The sequence below is a fragment of the Caenorhabditis elegans genome, chromosome V (assembly GCF_000002985.6).
Source record: "Caenorhabditis elegans chromosome V".
Lineage (NCBI taxonomy): Eukaryota > Metazoa > Nematoda > Chromadorea > Rhabditida > Rhabditidae > Caenorhabditis > Caenorhabditis elegans.
In genome coordinates this window covers 6,000,066-6,017,880 of record NC_003283.11, presented here as the reverse complement: position 1 = coordinate 6,017,880, position 17,815 = coordinate 6,000,066, and the positions used below count along the sequence as shown (strand labels likewise).

Sequence of the window (17,815 nt, the reverse complement as noted above, 5' to 3'; positions counted from 1 at the left end):
AACAGACATGTGGCTTCGTCAATAAAAACAACGAAGCTCCGAAAATACGAAACCGCGCGTTGTTTAGTTCTCACCAGAGCGCGCTTGCATTGTCATCATCAACGCTGTATTTTTTTAAATCATTCTTCGTTCTACTTATTTTATATCTTTCAATTGTTTTCTTTTTCAAACGTGGACTTATTATTTTTCATATAAAATCATTATTTTCTAGAATGGGGCAACAACAGTCAGGTTTCGGTGGAAGAGGAAATGACCGCGGTGCCGGAGATGGAGAGAAGAAGGAAAAGAAGAAATATGAGGCACCGATTCCATCTAGGATTGGAAAGAAGAAGAAGGGGTCTAAGGGACCTGACGCCGCTAGCAAACTTCCAGCTGGTAAGTTTCAATCTAGTGTGTATTTTAACTGATGATTCGGTTTTAGTCACACCACATGCCAGATGCCGTCTGAAGTTGCTGAAGAGCGAAAGAATCAAGGATTATTTGTTGATGGAGCAAGAATTCATTCAAAACCAGGAGCGTTTGAAGCCACAAGAGGAGAGACAAGAAGAAGAGCGCGCCAAGGTGGACGAGCTCCGTGGAACACCAATGGCAGTCGGATCACTTGAGGAAATTATCGATGATCAGCACGCCATTGTTTCAACTGTAAGAATCAATATATCGATAATATTTTCTTATTTCAATATTTAGAACGTCGGAAGTGAGCATTACGTCAACATCATGTCATTCGTCGACAAGGAACAACTCGAGCCGGGATGTTCAGTCCTTCTCAACCACAAGAATCACGCCGTCATCGGAGTTCTCTCCGATGATACAGATCCTATGGTGTCTGTCATGAAGCTCGAAAAAGCACCACAAGAAACGTATGCCGATGTTGGTGGTCTTGATCAGCAAATTCAAGAAATTAAAGAAGCAGTTGAGCTTCCACTGACTCATCCTGAATACTACGAAGAGATGGGAATCCGGCCTCCAAAGGGAGTTATTCTATACGGTTGTCCTGGTACTGGAAAAACGCTACTTGCCAAGGCTGTTGCTAATCAGACGTCAGCTACTTTCCTTCGTATTGTTGGTTCGGAACTTATTCAGAAATACCTCGGAGATGGTCCAAAGATGGTCCGTGAGCTCTTCCGCGTTGCTGAGGAGAATGCACCATCAATTGTGTTCATTGATGAAATTGATGCTGTTGGAACAAAACGTTACGATTCGAACTCTGGTGGAGAACGTGAAATTCAGCGGACTATGCTTGAACTTCTCAATCAACTTGATGGATTCGATTCCCGTGGAGATGTTAAAGTTTTGATGGCCACTAACCGCATCGAATCTCTCGACCCTGCTCTCATTCGTCCAGGTCGTATTGATCGTAAGATTGAATTCCCCCTGCCAGATGAAAAAACGAAGCGCCGTATCTTCCAGGTTGGAACAATTTTTTCTAAACATTATATGAAGTTTTTATTTTCAGATCCATACATCTCGAATGACACTCGGCAAAGAAGTTAACCTCGAAGAGTTCATCACAGCAAAGGACGAGTTGAGTGGAGCTGATATCAAGGCTATGTGCACAGAAGCTGGTCTCTTAGCTCTTCGCGAGCGTCGTATGCGTGTCACGATGGAAGATTTCCAGAAGTCCAAAGAAAATGTGCTCTACCGTAAGAAGGAAGGAGCTCCAGAAGAACTCTATTTGTAAATGTGCCCCGTTTTATTTATTTTTTTTGTATTTTCTCTTTCCCAATTTATTTTATTCCCTTTTTGAACGTCCCGTTGCACAAAAACCGATTTAATGTAATTTTAAATCTGGATTGATTGAGGTAAATGATTCATGATGAAAAATATTCGTTTATGTGACATTGGGATTGATGGTTGGTAAGGAAAGTTCATGAATTTAATGAAACTGAAGAAGAAAAAAATGGAGAAAATCGACTTGAAGATTTACCAGTGAAGAAGTTGATGGTTTCGAAGAATAAGAAAATGATGTTACAGTTGAATGTATTTCTTATCACAATAATTGGAAACGGAAAGTTGGGGGAATTTCAGTAGCTAAAAGTGAAACTATAATGAGAAAAGAGAGAACTGGCTGAATTTAAAGATATGGAAATTGGATAGAAAATCGGGAAATTGTATGAAATTTTGTAATAATGAGAGCTGGACGGGGAAAATTACAAATGCACGCTACAGAAAATGATTTGAATCGGAATCTAGAGTGGTCGGAGATCAGCATCCGGATGTGGTTGAATCGGGGTTGGAGTTGAAACGAAGTTCATTGTTGGCTGACCAGAAGGTGTCAGACCAGTGTTGGAGGAAAGCAAGTCGAATGGGCCTGGAATGAAAATCGTTAATTATATTTTGAGAAATAAAAATAACACTTTTTAGCCCGGGATGAAACTGGAAAAATTTAAGAAAATTTTCGTATATTGTAGAAATATCGGCATTTGAATTAAAATTATGCAAATTTCTGGGTCTTGGCACGCCAACAACTTTCCAGCTACCGTACTCGCAATTGTAGTTCCAATTTTAACATTTTTTATATTTAACGTTGAGTTTTTTCAAAATATTCCAATTTTTGTATGATTATTGCAATATTGATATCTCAAAATACACGTGGTGTCAGAGTGTCCTATATCGGTTTGATCTCCGAGAATCGCGGGAATTTAGACGCATACTTCAAGTATCGCATGGTTAAGAACGTGATGGCGTCACATTTTTTAAGGGAATAAATTCCCGAATTTTTTGTAGATCAACCCGTGATGGTACAGACTGACACCACGTGAAAATATTGGTAGAAACTAGAAGAGCTCGGGTACGGTAGCTGAAAAGTTTTGCTCGCGATGAGACTCAGATTTAGGATTAAGAATTGCAATATTGTAAAAAATACAATTTTTATTCATTGGCTACAATCCGATTAAATAAACTACCTGGTGGGCCTCCGAATAGTCCATTCCCTGTACTCTGCGGTGTTTGATTTTGATATTCCCCCCCGAGACGGAAAGGCCTGCTGGGAGTAGTGATCGGCTGATTTTCAACGATTCTGGAAAGCGTCGGAAGAGCTGACGGACGTTCAACGTCGTCTGGCATGGTCAATGATGTCAGTGTTTGGTCCAACTCGATTTTTGGAATCTGAAGTAAAATGTAATGTAAAAGATTCAATAAATTAAAATGAATGTACTCACTTTGCGTTCCGGTTCTGCGAAAACGTTTTCCGAACGACCGTGTAATGAGTTGGCATGCGAAACCGGGATAGAAGTGATAACATGAATTCCAGCAGCACTCGTGCTTGCCGGTAAAGCTGGTGGTGGCATAGAATTGATATTTCGATCTTTGATATTTTGAATACATGAGATTGGAGGAAGAAGTAATTGATCAATTGAAGGCTTATAGTCCTCAACTGGTGAGTGTTGTTCAGACGATGAAGATGAATGTCCTGATCGAATAGAATATGGTACAGAGTCAGCACGTGGTGGATGAACTCTCAACGAATGTTGAAGATATGGTTGTGATGGTGGAACTGTTGATGGTGGGATTATCAATCGATTTATCTCATGTGTTCGTTCTTCGCGACTCAGTTTACAATCATGCGTTTCCAAATAGTTTTTGAGACTGTTGAGCTTATTTCGGATGTTGTTGCATTCCGCCATTTTTTTGTCGTTGCTATTTTTGAAGTCATTTACTTGCTGAAAATAGATCGTGAAATTTATCTTTAATACAATGTTGAAACTTCCTATTTTGAAGTCTAAAAAAACCTATAAGTGTGGTTTTTTTTCAAAATGAAACTGAAATATATTGCAAATCATAGTGAATTTATAAGTTAAAAAATGTTTGAAAGTTAATTATAAAAACTACTAAATTCTTGGAACTAGGCCCAAAACTGTTTTCTGAAATATTTAAAATTTTGAATTTTTTACCGGCATTTCTGAATCTAGAACATTGCAATCAATTTTAAATTTTGTTTTCTATGAAAACGTTCTGTTATTGAGTTAAGAAGATTCCAATAGAAATAGTCAAAACTGGGCCAGCAAGTTGTCAGCTGCTATAACTTTTTCCAGGGTGAGATTGCTAACAATTTTCCAACGGCAAAAATGTAGCCAAAGTTATCATCAACATTTTGCTTGTTGAAAGTATTTAGAGAAGCTGTATAGTTTTTGAGTTATGCTTAACTGAAAATTGCTTCAAAATTTAAGTGTTCACTAAAGGTAGATACCCCACTGCAATTAAAATATCCTAATTTTTTATTTGGTGAATGTAATTATTTTTGAATAAAACTATTACATCTTGCAATTCCTTCATCAAATCAATTCTCCTTTGCCGACATCTTGCAGCAGCTTCTTTATTCCTTTGACGACGTTTCAGCCTCTTATCATCATCGTCATCCTCCATATTATCCTGAAAATCATTGACTCTAAGTTTCCGTATTTTGAGGATTTGTTAATATTTTCTCTGATTACTCAAAAGATTATCCATTTCGTTATATTTCTTGTCAAGTGGCTCATTTTCCCCTCTGCTTGGGGTGGGTGTCTCTCTAAGCTTTTAGGTGAAGACTGGGAAGGTAGGGTGTACGAAAGAGCGAGGGATGTAGATACAATATTGCGTGATGACTAATATATTTACTTTGCATAGTGTACCTGGTGGGCAGGAAAGGGCGTCTATCTAAAAATGAAAAAAGAAATGGACGAAAGAAGGGCAAGAGCATTCAATTTGTAAATATATTATGAGTAGTGCCCAAAGTTTGACTACTGCAAATTTTAACTTTATCAGTTTTGAAGGCTCGGGTTGGAATTTTTGTTCAGCAAAACTAATTCAACTAAATGTTTTTTTCATAAATGTATTTCTAGGTAAGCGTAACAGACAAGAAAAAGTTGCCAAGCTCAGAAAGTTAGAAAAGTAACCAAGTAACTTAGAGCAAAATTAAACTAAAAAATCAAAGTCTACTGTAATTTTGAAATTTAGATTTATCAGTAACTTTTCAATGTCGGCAAACCTAATGTAAATTATGGGTAAATTCCACTGAATACCGTAATTTTCCTATTTGGCTTACATTCTTTTTTTCGAAATTTTTCAAAATTCAAAGACTTTTTGGTAAACCAAAAATGACCGTATTATCCAGGTTAAGGATATCAGGGAAATCTAACTTGAAATGGTACAAACCCCTTTCAATATATAATTGCTTTGACCTACCCGCCATAGTAACTTCCCTCGTCCATAAACGTTAATCTACAGTACTTCTATTTTTTCCGCGTCATACTTAATTGTTATCAGTACGTTAGTGGTGACTAATTTCGCAATGCCACTGTTAATTCTAGATGCTTCTTTTGCATGTTCATGAAACCATCACAAAAATACATAAGCAAGGTCGTATCAACCTTCAAAGCTCCATCAATCTTACCATATAGATCGCAGTTTTATTGTGATACTGCCACGTCATCTCAACGGTTTGAAGAAACACCGAAATGTTTGGAAACAAGAATTGAAAAAAAAAATAGACTAGAGTAGCAGAGAGAGGTTTCAGTGAAAATGAGTCAGATTCGAATGACTAGCTTTGGCTTGCAATGATGACGAAATTTGAGAGCGTTCTATGGGACAGTGTATGAGTCAAAAACGAAAAATGAAAACTGTGAGTCATTTGAGAGGAGTTGAAGGTGTTGCCATGAACATACACACTCGAATCTCCACCCACTGCCTAGTTCTCATACCTGCCTACTTGTTTTTGTCTACTGTGTCTCAAGTTTCTAATCGCAAACTCTTATATTTTTGTAATAGAAAGCAGCTATTCGCCCAATACGTTCGTTTATATTTATTTCTGGCTATACTTACAAAAATGCCCCACTGAAGTTTTGAAATATTCAAAAATCATGCTTGTCATGCCGGCATATACCACATTCAAAAAGTGAGTTTTGTCATTTAAACTTTATAATGGCTGTCTATCAAAAATAAATTATTGAGTGAATACGGCGAGCTAAACTTTGTTACTTAAAATAAGCATGAAGAACTTTCAAGTTGGCATTTTAATTTTCAAGTTGACGCAAATCGCTTAATTGTAAAAAATGTCAATGCTAGAATATTGTATTTTGAATGTTTCGGAGCTTATCTTTTCTTTTTTAATTTGAAATCCAATTATTCAAATTTTTCAAAAAACTTTCTTGGCTCATATATCTCGACGTATTTTTGAACTATTATTGTAAATCATGTTTTAAAAACTAGAGAAAAATACGTAACAATCTTTTTTGCTATACTTTGACGGCTCATATCGCGGCTGTCATAAGCTTTATTGAATATGTTTTACTATCATAATATAAAAAAATATTTTGCACGTTTTTTGTGAGTTGACAAAGTTTTGATAAAACCAAAGAGAACTGGGATATGCTCTGTCAAGGTAAAACGAGGGGGCAAGCCTAGTAGGAAAAATACGGCAAATTGCTAAAGTGTAGTAGTGGATATTCTAGAATAGCAGCAACTCGGTTTTAAACAATAATTCAAATTTTTAGTAAGTAACTTAACTAACCCATAACTAAGTAACCCATAACTTGTAGATAACTTGCCCACCTCTTCTTTAGGTTTTCTCCCAGCCGACGATTTCTTCACCGTGCTATACTGTACCATAGGCGATGAAGCTGCCGTCGAGTAGAAATCGGTGAATGTTCGATTGTAGATTTGATTAGTCGGGATTGCTGGGATCGGACCTGAAGTTTCCATGCTCGTGGACCTTAATTATATCTCTTGCTTACCAAATGGATGTGGCGTAAGTGGCGAGCTGATGTTCGGTGTGAGCGGAGATGGGATATCAGATGGTTGGAACTGAAATTAGTTTTATAGCACGAATATTTGGCATATCTATATATCTTCCTTCCACAATTTTTTATTCTACCTATTTAATTCAATTTAATTAATTTCAACTTCTAAACTCTTACATCCTCCTCATATCCATAATTAAAATTGTAACTATCGTCATATGGGTTCGCCCCAAACATCCATGATACGTCCTGATGAGTCATTATGTAATGACGTGACACTTGCAGTTCTAGAGGTGAGTGAGCAATGAGTATTATGATATTGATAAGCAAATCAAGAAAATAGTGGAACGGCAGTGATGATGAAGATGATGAAGTGTGTGTATAGGTGAAGGGGGAAAGAACGCCCCGCCCATTCTAGGAGGAAATACGGTATTTGTTTGACGATTGACTATAGGACTAAAGGCGGACTGTGAAGAAAGAGAGATGGTTTACGACTCAAGACACTTCAAAAACTATAATCTTTTTTTTGGCAATTAGATAGCAGTATAAGCAAAAATTTTCAAAAGACGTAGAGTGATAAAATGAACCGTAATAACCAGAATTCGTTGTCCTGATGACCTACATCAAGCAAAAATTAAAAGAAAACATTTATGTAAAACTCAGAATATAAAAAAGTTGTTTCACTTTTTGCTCTATTTCAGCGAATTATATCTGTATTGTTCCAACTGATGAAATATGTTTCAAATATTTTCGTAAATTTTGATAATTTAATACCGTATTTCTTCTATTAATATGGCTGCAATACTATTTTTCGATTCCTTCCCGCTTGCAATACTAATAGGGAGTGCAAGACTATTATGGAGTGCAATACTAATTTTCAGAACATTTTCTGACTTTGAGCTTACTAGTTTTTTCCTGAAAAAGCTCGAATCATATGTAAAAATTCAGAAAATTTGATTTTCATATAAGTTCAAAAACTTCAATCTCGTAGAAATGATGTGAAAACTGTTGCCAAATAGGCAAAAAATGTTGTTGAAATCCTGAAATTAGCGAGACGGGTTTGCAATACAAAAAAGTTAACGCAAGACTATTAGAGAGTGCAAGACTAATAGGGAGTGCAATACTAATTTTCGGAAGGTCTCCGAGGGGCAATACTAATAGGGAGTGCAAGTCTAATAGGGAGGCCATATTAATAGAAGATATACGGTAATTTAAAATCTACTTATCAAAGCCTATCAAAAACCAACAAAGCAGAAAGATGGGTATTCTACATTGGTGCGTTCGCTAGAAATAGTTTTTCTTTCAGTAAGTGTTGGAAATTGATAATTAAAAGGTTTCAATTGTCTTATCATTTTTTTATCAACTCTTCCTTTTTCACCGTCATTTGTCAAAATTCTCAGTGGGTTAAACTGATTTAGAACTGAAAAGAATACTGTTTCACACCTACATGTTCAAAATGAAATAGAATACCTGTGAATATAATTGTTCTGAGTTCACATTTGCCAGTTTATTACATTTTTTGTTAAAGTTTGTTTTATTTACAAATAAAGCTCAAAAATTATTTTTGTAAGTCTGGTCTTCAGCGACAATAATTCTAAGAAAACTGGTAAAAAGTTGTCAGCGCAAAGAAGGAACGCTAAAACACGTGATCTCTTTTTATTCGTAGGTCCCAAGCTCAAAGCAGAAGTGACAGATATTTTTTGAATATTTAAAAAATTTGCGTGCCTGTAATATTTTCACTGGCACCGAAAAAAGTTAACATATAAGTATTACTTATCTTTTTTCAACAGGTGCAAACAGGAAACAATCCAAAACGGATTAGCGAGTGCATGAGAGGTAAAGAAGATCACAAAAGTAACAATTGGGGGAAAGGTGAAAGATAGATAGATTACTGTAGAAGTGTGTAAACACGTCGGCATCTTCTTTTAAGATTCCTCGTGCACCACCTATCCATATACATTTAATCCATAACCAAATAGTTTTATTTTTCCGGAACTAAAATCCGGGGGAGATGGCTGGTAAGAACATTTTTGAGGGAAAAGATTCAAGAGCTAGGTAACTTTTTTCTGCATGACTTTTGCACAAAAGAATTAGTGAACGCTTTACTTTTTGGTTTGATACTTTCAGAATTAATATTAAACTAAATGAAAGTAAGCTACTATAATCTCATTTTTATATGGGAAAGAAGAGATCAACTGACAAATGTAAGGCTCGAGGTTGAGTGAAAAATGAGTGAAAGTAATGATTTAAAAGCTCTATCAAAACTCGTGATTATTAGCAAGGGAATAGTGGACTTTGAAGTAAACACTGAATTAAGGAAGATATTTGTGATGTATCATACCTGCAGGAAATCAGTTCCAAAGAATAAAGGGAGTCCATATGCATTTGATGGATAATATGGTGTACACGGAGTTAGAGGTGAGTTGTCGGTTTGTTGTTGGTGGATCTGATGGTGATGTTGTCGCGGTGGAACAATGACTGATGTCGGGTGCGCTTGGTTGATCGGGTTCCTGGGACCCAATTCGAAGTAGTGATTGGAATCGGAGCCAGAACCAGAGCTCGTGGTGGTGTTAGTCGTCGACGATGGTTGTTCGAACATTCCACTCTCTTATATAGCAGAGGTGCTGACACACGATCGGGGCCAAACACAGAAGGTGAGTAACCGGGAATAGAAGTGGAAAAAGTAGGGGGAAGAAAAGGGATTCTGATTCACGAAGATGACTCTTCTAGGTGATGATTAGCACAACACGGGTTGATTGTATCTTTGGACAGGGGACCAGCGATGACAAAAGTAAGTTGCGTGTGTGGGCAGGTGTTTGGTTGAGAGAAGAAAGGAGCGAGGGAAAGAGAAAACTGTCGAGAGCAACGGCCACCGCGAACGGTGCGCAAGCTCCGCCCACACCTTCGGGAGGACGACACCAAATTTGAATTTTCAAAGAGCCACCGCCAATGATATCACCAAGAAAACGCCGGCTGGTGACGGGGTGGCCGACGGAACTGTGTATTAAAGTGCACGAGAGTTTTTGATAACTTTTGATTTCGAATATGTGACAATTGACTAGATGGTGGGTGTACGGTATTTATGTAACATACAAAAAAAAACAGAAACTGTCGAGAAAGGAGACAAAAAAGGCGAACCATTGGGTGCTTTCTGTTTAGATATTGATGGTGAGTCAGCAACATCGAAGACGAGATGGGAAACAAAAAATGGTATTGTTTGGGATAGAAGAACCGGAGACGTCGTCGTCTTCCCTTCTTTTATTCTACAAAAGTATGACATTCCGGGGAGCAGGTGCTCTCTTTGCCAATTCAGCTAATTATTTCTTCTGTGAAGCTTCCCGAGTTTCTAACTCAAATAACCCAATTGGCATTTGGCTCGTTGATTGCAGAGAAGAGGTGATGAATACCGATGATTCAGTGCGATGCGTGCACGCGGAACGAAGGATGACACTAACAGGTATGTGTCGTTTGTTGACCCAAAAGCAACAGCAACATTTAAATATTTGGATGGATGTCTAAGTCTATAAATTTAACAGGCAATAAACTTTTAATAACCTTTTTGGATGAGAGGGGCCTAGCTCAAATAAAATAAAATCTAAACGTTTACAGCTTATATCAGTTGTCATTTGTTCTATTGAGAAATTGCCAACTGACAACATTTTTCAAAAATTATTTGTCTGTCGCTTGAATTTACTTATTCACTAATATCTTCACAATGGACCGAGCTGTTACTTTTTTAAAATGGCGCAGTAGAGTAGTAGAGGACAAATAGAGGAAATATTATAATTTAAATTTTGAAATTGCATGCCATACTAATGAAAGACATGAGGTAGTCATCAAACATTGGGTGCAAAATAATCATTTACTTGTTTCAAGAAAGTATTTCCAATTTCTATGAAACATGCTATACTTTCGTTATGATCTGAAGCTAGGTTGCATTTTGAAAACAACATTTGAGCTTTCTGAAACTCAGTCCAATCAAGGGCTGTACAGCCAGCTTCTGCTGACATCGATCTTGATTAGACTGACACCGAGCTCAATAGATTTACCAGAGCCAGGAACTTATATTGATGCGATCTCAAAAAAGCTCAGCTTCCAAAACATTTTATCATATTTTCAATATGACTACCCGTTACGGAAATTTTTTAAAAATATTTACAAGTTCAAAACCGAGCTACAAATATCTCCAAAAAGATTTTCAATAATTCATCAATTTACTCGAAATATTTTAAATCAGGGGACGTTTTGGCCAGTAAATCATGAAATGTTAACTTCCAAGCTCCAATAAAAAGACTACCAAATCTCTGAAACTTTTCCAGCTTCTGATGTTTAAAATTCAAAATGTTCTGTTTGTACAGTACAACAGTTTCACACTTCTTTTTTCCCAAATCTTTTCAATTTCCTTCTACTCCCTTGTTTCTTCCCGATCGTGCCCTAGATAGTACTCCAATCACAATAGACGCAGAAAATGCACTTTTTCCACCTTTTCCCTTTTTCTTGAATGACGTGATACCGGTGTGTGCGTACCGGTGCCGAAATGAAAAGACAACGGAATTTGAATTTTTATTTTGGAAAAAAAAAGAAGAAATTTGGAGAGAGAAGTGAGAAGTGGGACAAGGAGAATGAAAGCTACCACGCGACATGCTTGTACTATTCGGTGGATACAGGTGTTTTCGGGAAGAAACAGTAATAACAGGATATTTTAGTTTTATGCGGGAAACAAATATTTTAGTCTAAAATTTATTCACTTTACGATTTCAAATATTTCCTAAATCTCAAAGATGGAGCAGTTGTTACAGTTTTAAAAATCTGAATTGAATAAATAGGTTCCCCAGTGTCGCAACACAGTCTTTAAAAATCTTGAAAACATGTTACTTGAATTAAAAAAGATTTGAAATATCTGTGGACTAGCTAGTATATGCTGATACCCAAAACGTGAGCAAAGCTTCAAATTTACTTTTTTACTTATCTTACCTAAAATTGGTTTTGCTGGAAATTGCTCAAAGCTCAATTTTTCGAAAATTTCACAATTTCCAAAACTGTTTTCAATTTTCATTTTCATTTTCAAAATCTAAAAATATTTAATCGAGTGTTAAAGATATTTGAAGTTTTTAAAAAATCTCCACTAATGATGCATACTTTACTTTCAAAAACAATTAGAATTACCCAAAAATTTTCAGTTTTTCACTTTCACAGGACTATTAAAGCACTGAGTCAGAACAGCTTGTAAGCCACAGACTATTCGATTATTATTGTTTTTTGCAGATATATAGATCTTTGAAATAAACGCTCGTACTAAATGAAAATCTGTTTCTTGCTAAGAGAACAAATAAAACATCTTTTCTTCAATCAACCAATTCGTAAAAAACAAATCATATTTCCAGCTAAACTCACATTAAGTACAAACACCACGTGGGAAGACATTACGCGCTTCAAATCATCTGAATTACTACGTAACTTGCCCCCATATTCAAATATCTCTGTCAGAATCCGTAATGAAATTTATATATTTTATAAATCTGGTTTTTAAACAACACTCTTCGAACTGAGGTTTTATAAGAACGAAAAGACTGAAATGTGAACTTAATAATGTTTCAGCTGTATTTGAGCCAATTGAATGCCTACATTTTAGAAGTTGTAGTTTAATATAGATGAGAAAAATGTTCAGAAACTGAAAACCGATAAAAATATGGCAATCTAATTTTTCAAACCAAAAGAACCATACTCAGCATATAATAACCACATCTGATTACAGAATCAACATATATTGACTAAACTATTAGAAACCTGTACCTGATAGTCTCAGCTGGTTCTAGATACTAATTTCTATTCTCTAGTTACCCTGTTTTTTTTATATTAGCGTTGCACCGCACTTTGCTCTATTTTGAAAGATTATAAATCAATTTATTTTGAAGATGTCAATTAACTAAAACAATTAACTAAAAAAAAAATCACTTTTCCGATATTTGCAGCCAATTAGAATCATGTTTATGCTTTTTTTTTTGCAACATCTTTCACTAAAACGTTCCAACCAAAATGTATAGAATCTCACCTCATTCTTTTGCAAGCTTGAGAATAAGTTCAACAAGCTGACATTCATTTGAATAATTTTCAGTATAATAATACTAGTTCTGTACAATTAATATTAGGCGGGTGGGTGGTGGTGGTGGTTCGTATAACTATAACTCCTCTGTCTATATTTTCAGAAAAAAAAACGGACGGGGGGTGAAAAAAAAAACGGACGCCTCCTTCTGGTTCTCACGTCTCCCGTGAGACATATAGCCGAGTCTTATCCCTCTGTGTGCTTGTGTTTGCTCATTGTGCTCGAGTACGTAGAGCCTGGTCGCCTAGCTCACGCATTTTTTGAGTTATTACTCTGAATATGTGAACTAGCGGAAAACAATAGTGATGTAGTTCGTGAGTTCTAAGTTTTAATTGGAACACAAGATAGAGGGAAAATGTACATCCTAGAAGTACCCATTGAATAATTCCCTCCGCCTACCTAATTATTTTGGACAAGTTGTTATTTATCGAGCAAAAATGGATGGTGCTGGGGAAAATATCTAGAAGCGGTAAACATAACAATTTTGAGTTCATATCAGGGTTGGACGGCAATTGACGTTCGGCAATCCGAATTTTCGGCAATTAGCGAAAATGCCGATTGTGGAACTTGAAAAAATCGTTACCTAGCGATTATCGAAATGCCGAAAACATATCCAATTTCCAGACTAAAATATCAATTTCTCTATAATTTTTATTCAGTTAAAAAATCACTAACTCACTAAACAGTAGAAATTAGTTTTTTCTGGAAATTTCAAAATTTGTTCGATACTTGCCGAATTATAGAAATGCCAAAAATTTTGCAATTTTTTTTCCGAAAAATTTCCATATCGAAGCAAATAATTTTTGTAAAGCTACGATCCCTGGAGCTTCTGAACTTTAAGTTTTTGGCAAAAAATTGTCCACAACTACGGGAAGTTATACAATTTCCATGTTCCCAAATCATTTAAACTTGAAAAATGTTTTTTTTTGTAACTCATAGTTTTGTGTTTTGCTTTCAGAACTGGTATAATTTTAACAAATTTTGTTGTCTAGTGTTCCAAGAAAAATGCCCAATTTCAAAAATCAAGTCTAATTTTTCAAAAAACCAAAACTATTTCCGGGAAATCCAAACCCAATATTTATTATTTTCCAACTTAATCTAAAGTTCATAAACTTCATGCACAAGGGAAACTTCTCATTACAGGTGTTTTCAAAACACGTCTTCTGTGTTTGGTAAGCGGATCATTGAAGAGTTTCTAATGAGCTATTTCATGCGTATAATTTCAAACGTTCTGGTGTGACTTCAGTTAACATAAAGATCAACATTGAAACTAACTTTTGACGCCACGGGGTTTGATTTTTAGTGTTATAGCGTTTTAGCTTTTCACTAGTTATGTTTTTTTGATTTAAAGTTATTATTAAAAACACGAATACATATTTTTTCAGACTCACCTGTGTTTTGAGTGGAGTAAAGACGTTTTACAGCTGCCCAGCAGATGATTTTCCTATTATTGGTATTGATCTGAAAATGAAAATGCTATGATGTTTAAGATGAGGATCGAAAAAGGAAATGCACACACAAGAAAGAAATAAAAGGAGAGTTTGGAGGGATTAGCGTTTGAAAGAAAATCGGAGAAAAAGAGAGAGGAAGCCGTGAGAAATTTCTGAAAGATATGTGAGTGATAAGGTTTTTTTGTTTATTAGAAACCAAAATCTTAAATTTTGACCGGAAAATAATCAACAACTAGAATATTTTAACAGCAAGAGAATATTTTTCACATTTTCAGATATATTTCAAACTCGCTCTCGCTATCAGTTTGACATTTTTAGTACTTTTTTGAAAAATACAGCTAATTATGGAATGAAGAGTAAGATAGAGCTCAGATTTTAAAGTCAACTGGGACAAGAATCTTTGAGTGGTGCATAAGGATTAGGAAGAATAAGAAGAGGATTAATATATTTTGACACATCCGCAACAAAAAATAAATGCCAGATGCAATTTTCAATATGAAATGTTTTCAGGTGCAACATTTCAGGAAAAGAACAGCTGAAACGTGGAAATATTGAAATGCTTTTATGACTTGGAATTTTATGATCTGGAACTGGAGTTTGAAAAAATTGAAAATTGTAAAAAATAAACCACATAGGCACAGAAATGCCTGTCTGAAAGGTGCCTACGCCTACCCAAGTACACTTGAAGCTTATTTTTTAAAAATAATTTTTCGTCTGATAGAAATGAGAAAATAGAGGGTGTGTACATTTATACTGTGCGAACATTGAACATTTGAACATATGTGAAACCTCAAAAAATAGGTGGTATCTAGGCAGAGGAGGCAGGTAGGCGACAAACAGGTCAGTACGTTTGGGCCTACAATATTCGAAAAAAGGTTAAAGCCAGGAAACAGATCAAAGCCACGTTGAGACGAATGAAAAGTAAAAAGAAGGAAAACGAATCAAATCACAATAGATTTTATTATTTGCTTTCAGAAGGCAAACATGCAAAAATAAGTACGAATCTTTTCATATGAGGAAGTTGTCCAAGGCATTTCAGAGAGAAAATTTATAAAATCTCGAAAACCCGCAAAAATATGTTTATTTATCAATACCCCAATAAAACATTTGACCCAAAAAAAAACAATTTATTTAATTTTTTCGCACGGTTCTAAACTGTTCCACACTGCAAGTTTTTTATTGTATGACCAGTTTTTTGTGGAATGACCTTTAATGCCTGTGAGGTTTATAAAGGTTATAAAAGTGTGGTTTTTCGGGAATTTATTATCCTGTTTGATTTTTTACTAAAAAAGAGAAGAAAACGAGATTGAAAAACTTTAAAACATTTTTGAAAATTCATGAGAAGTCTAAATTAGTCAGTTTCAAATGCCATTTTTAATTTAAATCACTTCTATAATTTTTGAACTTCTGGTTTCCTTCTTCCTTTCCAACTGAACATAAAAACATTGGCAGCCGGCTGGTTCCAGCACCCGAAATGCAAAAATAATTCTAAAAGTTGGTAGGTCATTTCTAGGAATTTTTGTCCTTATATTTTTTACTTGAAGTAGCATCAAATTTTGTTTAAAATGACCAAATATATAATATGTATATATCGTACTAAAAAAATCCCAAACCAAATTGTTGAAGTTCCGTTAATTTTTTGGTAATTGCCAATTTACAAAAAAGTTGAGTTTTTTGAAAAATTCAGAGCAAATGTTTAAACCACTGCAAAGTTTAAATACATACGATTATTTGAAAAATAATTAGAACATAAAATTTAAAGAAAAATAATAATTTTTCAAAATTTCAAAGTAAAATTTTTAAAATTAAATAAAAACTGAGAAACCACCTTTCGACTGTAATTTAAAAATGTATTTTTTGAAAACTTTCGCTGCAGGCTCTGTTAAGGATTATCAAACTAAAAACGAATTTCTAAAAATGCCCATCACCGCTTTTCCCTAATGACGTGGCAAAGCCGAAAAGGGATTTTAAGATGCGTCGTATGCGAAGAGCCGGTGTTTGTGCATATTCTAGACTGCTTTTCCGTCTTTACTGCGCAAAAATAACATCAAAAAATATGTTATGATTAATGACTCATTCTGCTAGTTTTCTCTAACTTTTCTTCTTTCTCATACATACAATTTATTGGGCTAAATCTGAAAGCTAAAAACAAGCGATTTTGACAAAATGGTTTGAGACTATGAATCTGACTGATTAAGAAGAAATGATGTGGGATGACGTATGAAAAAAAGAGGAAGACAAGGAATTTCAGCAGTATATACTCAGTTCAACCTTGCTGATTGTTTGCTTAAAAATCGGCAAGATTTCCAGATTCGTCATTAACCAGTTTCACTAAAAATACCTTGTTCACAGAAGCTCACAACTCATTGTAAATTTTTTTTACAAAAAAATAGCTTGAGTTCAAGTAAAATTCGTTTGGTGAGGAGCTAGAAATGACTAGAGTTGGGCAAAAAAAATTATAATTTGCGTTTCGGTGGATTTTCTTTTTTTATGAGCTCGTAAGAGTATGAGTTAATTAGCTCAATGTAAAATTCGTGTTTTGAATCGAAAAACATAATAAGAGGATGCTATACGGAAAAGCCTAAGACTTTCGGAATAGGACTCAATTAGCATATGGCAAATTGTAGCTGAACAAAATATAATTTTTATTAGAATAATTTTACCAAAGTTTTGTGTAAGCTTTATAAATTCGGAATTAAAATAAATTTAAATATATTTTTGCAACAATTTTTTACAATCAATTTCGAAACAGTTTCGAAACAGCTTAATATTTCAATTAGATGAACTTATGAAGTGATTGGAACAGTGATTGAATGAATGGCATAATGAGATGAATAACATTGCGTTTACAATTATAATAACATACAAAAAGGTGAGTGGTTGAAATTCATTCGAGACGCGACACACACACGATCATTTGGCGCTGAGTCATGCGCGCGACGACGGCCGGCCGTTTTGTGTGTCAACCAAAATGATGAGAACTAGAGAATCAGAGAGTACGCTGGTGGAGTATGGAACATGGTGGAGAATCAGATGGGACGAGATGAAAAATAGAACAGCGCCAGAGAGAAGAGTTAGAGGTGCATAGAAATGTATCTACACCGTGGCATACTCTCTCGTTCTCTGAAAGTGAAAATGAATCGGCATGACGTCATCCCCCGTGATGACTGTGTGTACCTGAACGAGAGAAGTTAGACAGGAAGCTTTGTGCCCCGGAACATAACTTTTATAGATTGTTGGCATTTCGATAAACTGATAATCAATATAGTATCACGTGGATTGTGTGGGTGTTCTAGAACATGTTCTGCATATTATCTATCTGAATCGTAATAAATACAATACAATACAATACAATATTCATATTCATATGAATTGAAAATAATACAAAATGTGAAAGATATTACCCGTATGCGAATTTTTGCGAATTGTGACACGAAAATATTGCAATTACAAATTTTGGAATCTTTTGACCCCTTTGAAGATTACTGTAGATACCAACTTGAAAGTTTATTTCTTCCAATGACAAACTATATGGTTATTGAATA

The 17,815-nt window shown here is 35.2% G+C and overlaps 2 protein-coding genes and 6 non-coding genes across 9 annotated transcripts; 6 read left to right on the top strand and 2 right to left on the bottom strand.

Annotated features, from left to right (window-relative positions):
- The first annotated feature begins 29 nt into the window (after positions 1-29).
- F29G9.10 lies at positions 30-163 on the top strand. The gene has a single exon (NR_068831.1). It is a non-coding gene; the product is annotated as an Unclassified non-coding RNA F29G9.10 (non-coding RNA).
- A 48-nt stretch (positions 164-211) lies between these two features.
- On the top strand, positions 212-1,832 carry rpt-2 (putative 26S proteasome regulatory subunit 4). Its single transcript, NM_072157.9, has 4 exons — positions 212-375; positions 422-642; positions 688-1,410; positions 1,457-1,832. The coding sequence occupies exons 1-4, from the start codon at positions 213-215 to the stop codon at positions 1,679-1,681; spliced, it is 1,332 nt and encodes a 443-aa protein (NP_504558.1). The 5' UTR covers position 212; the 3' UTR covers positions 1,682-1,832.
- fos-1 (Transcription factor fos-1) lies at positions 1,822-14,280 on the bottom strand (the record flags this gene model as incomplete). Of its 2 annotated transcripts, none has more annotated exons than NM_001392524.2 (7): positions 1,822-2,311; positions 2,907-3,108; positions 3,162-3,662; positions 4,258-4,371; positions 6,529-6,665; positions 6,711-6,780; positions 14,211-14,280. In NM_001392524.2, the coding sequence occupies 5 exons, from the start codon at positions 6,583-6,585 to the stop codon at positions 2,190-2,192; spliced, it is 996 nt and encodes a 331-aa protein (NP_001379653.1). The 2 variants fall into 2 exon arrangements, with proteins under 2 accessions (NP_001379653.1, NP_001033481.1); NM_001038392.5 differs by lacking the exon at positions 14,211-14,280 and adding an exon at positions 9,058-9,315 and having other exon boundaries at positions 2,190-2,311.
- F29G9.19 lies at positions 1,850-2,105 on the bottom strand. Its single transcript, NR_102028.1, has one exon. It is a non-coding gene; the product is annotated as a small nucleolar RNA F29G9.19 (small nucleolar RNA).
- Positions 4,478-4,600, top strand: F29G9.13. The gene has a single exon (NR_068830.1). It is a non-coding gene; the product is annotated as an Unclassified non-coding RNA F29G9.13 (non-coding RNA).
- Positions 7,134-7,188, top strand: F29G9.14. Its single transcript, NR_068829.1, has one exon. It is a non-coding gene; the product is annotated as an Unclassified non-coding RNA F29G9.14 (non-coding RNA).
- On the top strand, positions 11,135-14,306 carry anr-32. The gene is made up of 2 exons (NR_102027.1): positions 11,135-11,235; positions 12,866-14,306.
- Positions 14,307-17,388: 3,082 nt separating this feature from the next.
- On the top strand, positions 17,389-17,535 carry C10F3.15. Its single transcript, NR_068828.1, has one exon. It is a non-coding gene; the product is annotated as an Unclassified non-coding RNA C10F3.15 (non-coding RNA).
- Positions 17,536-17,815: the final 280 nt, after the last annotated feature.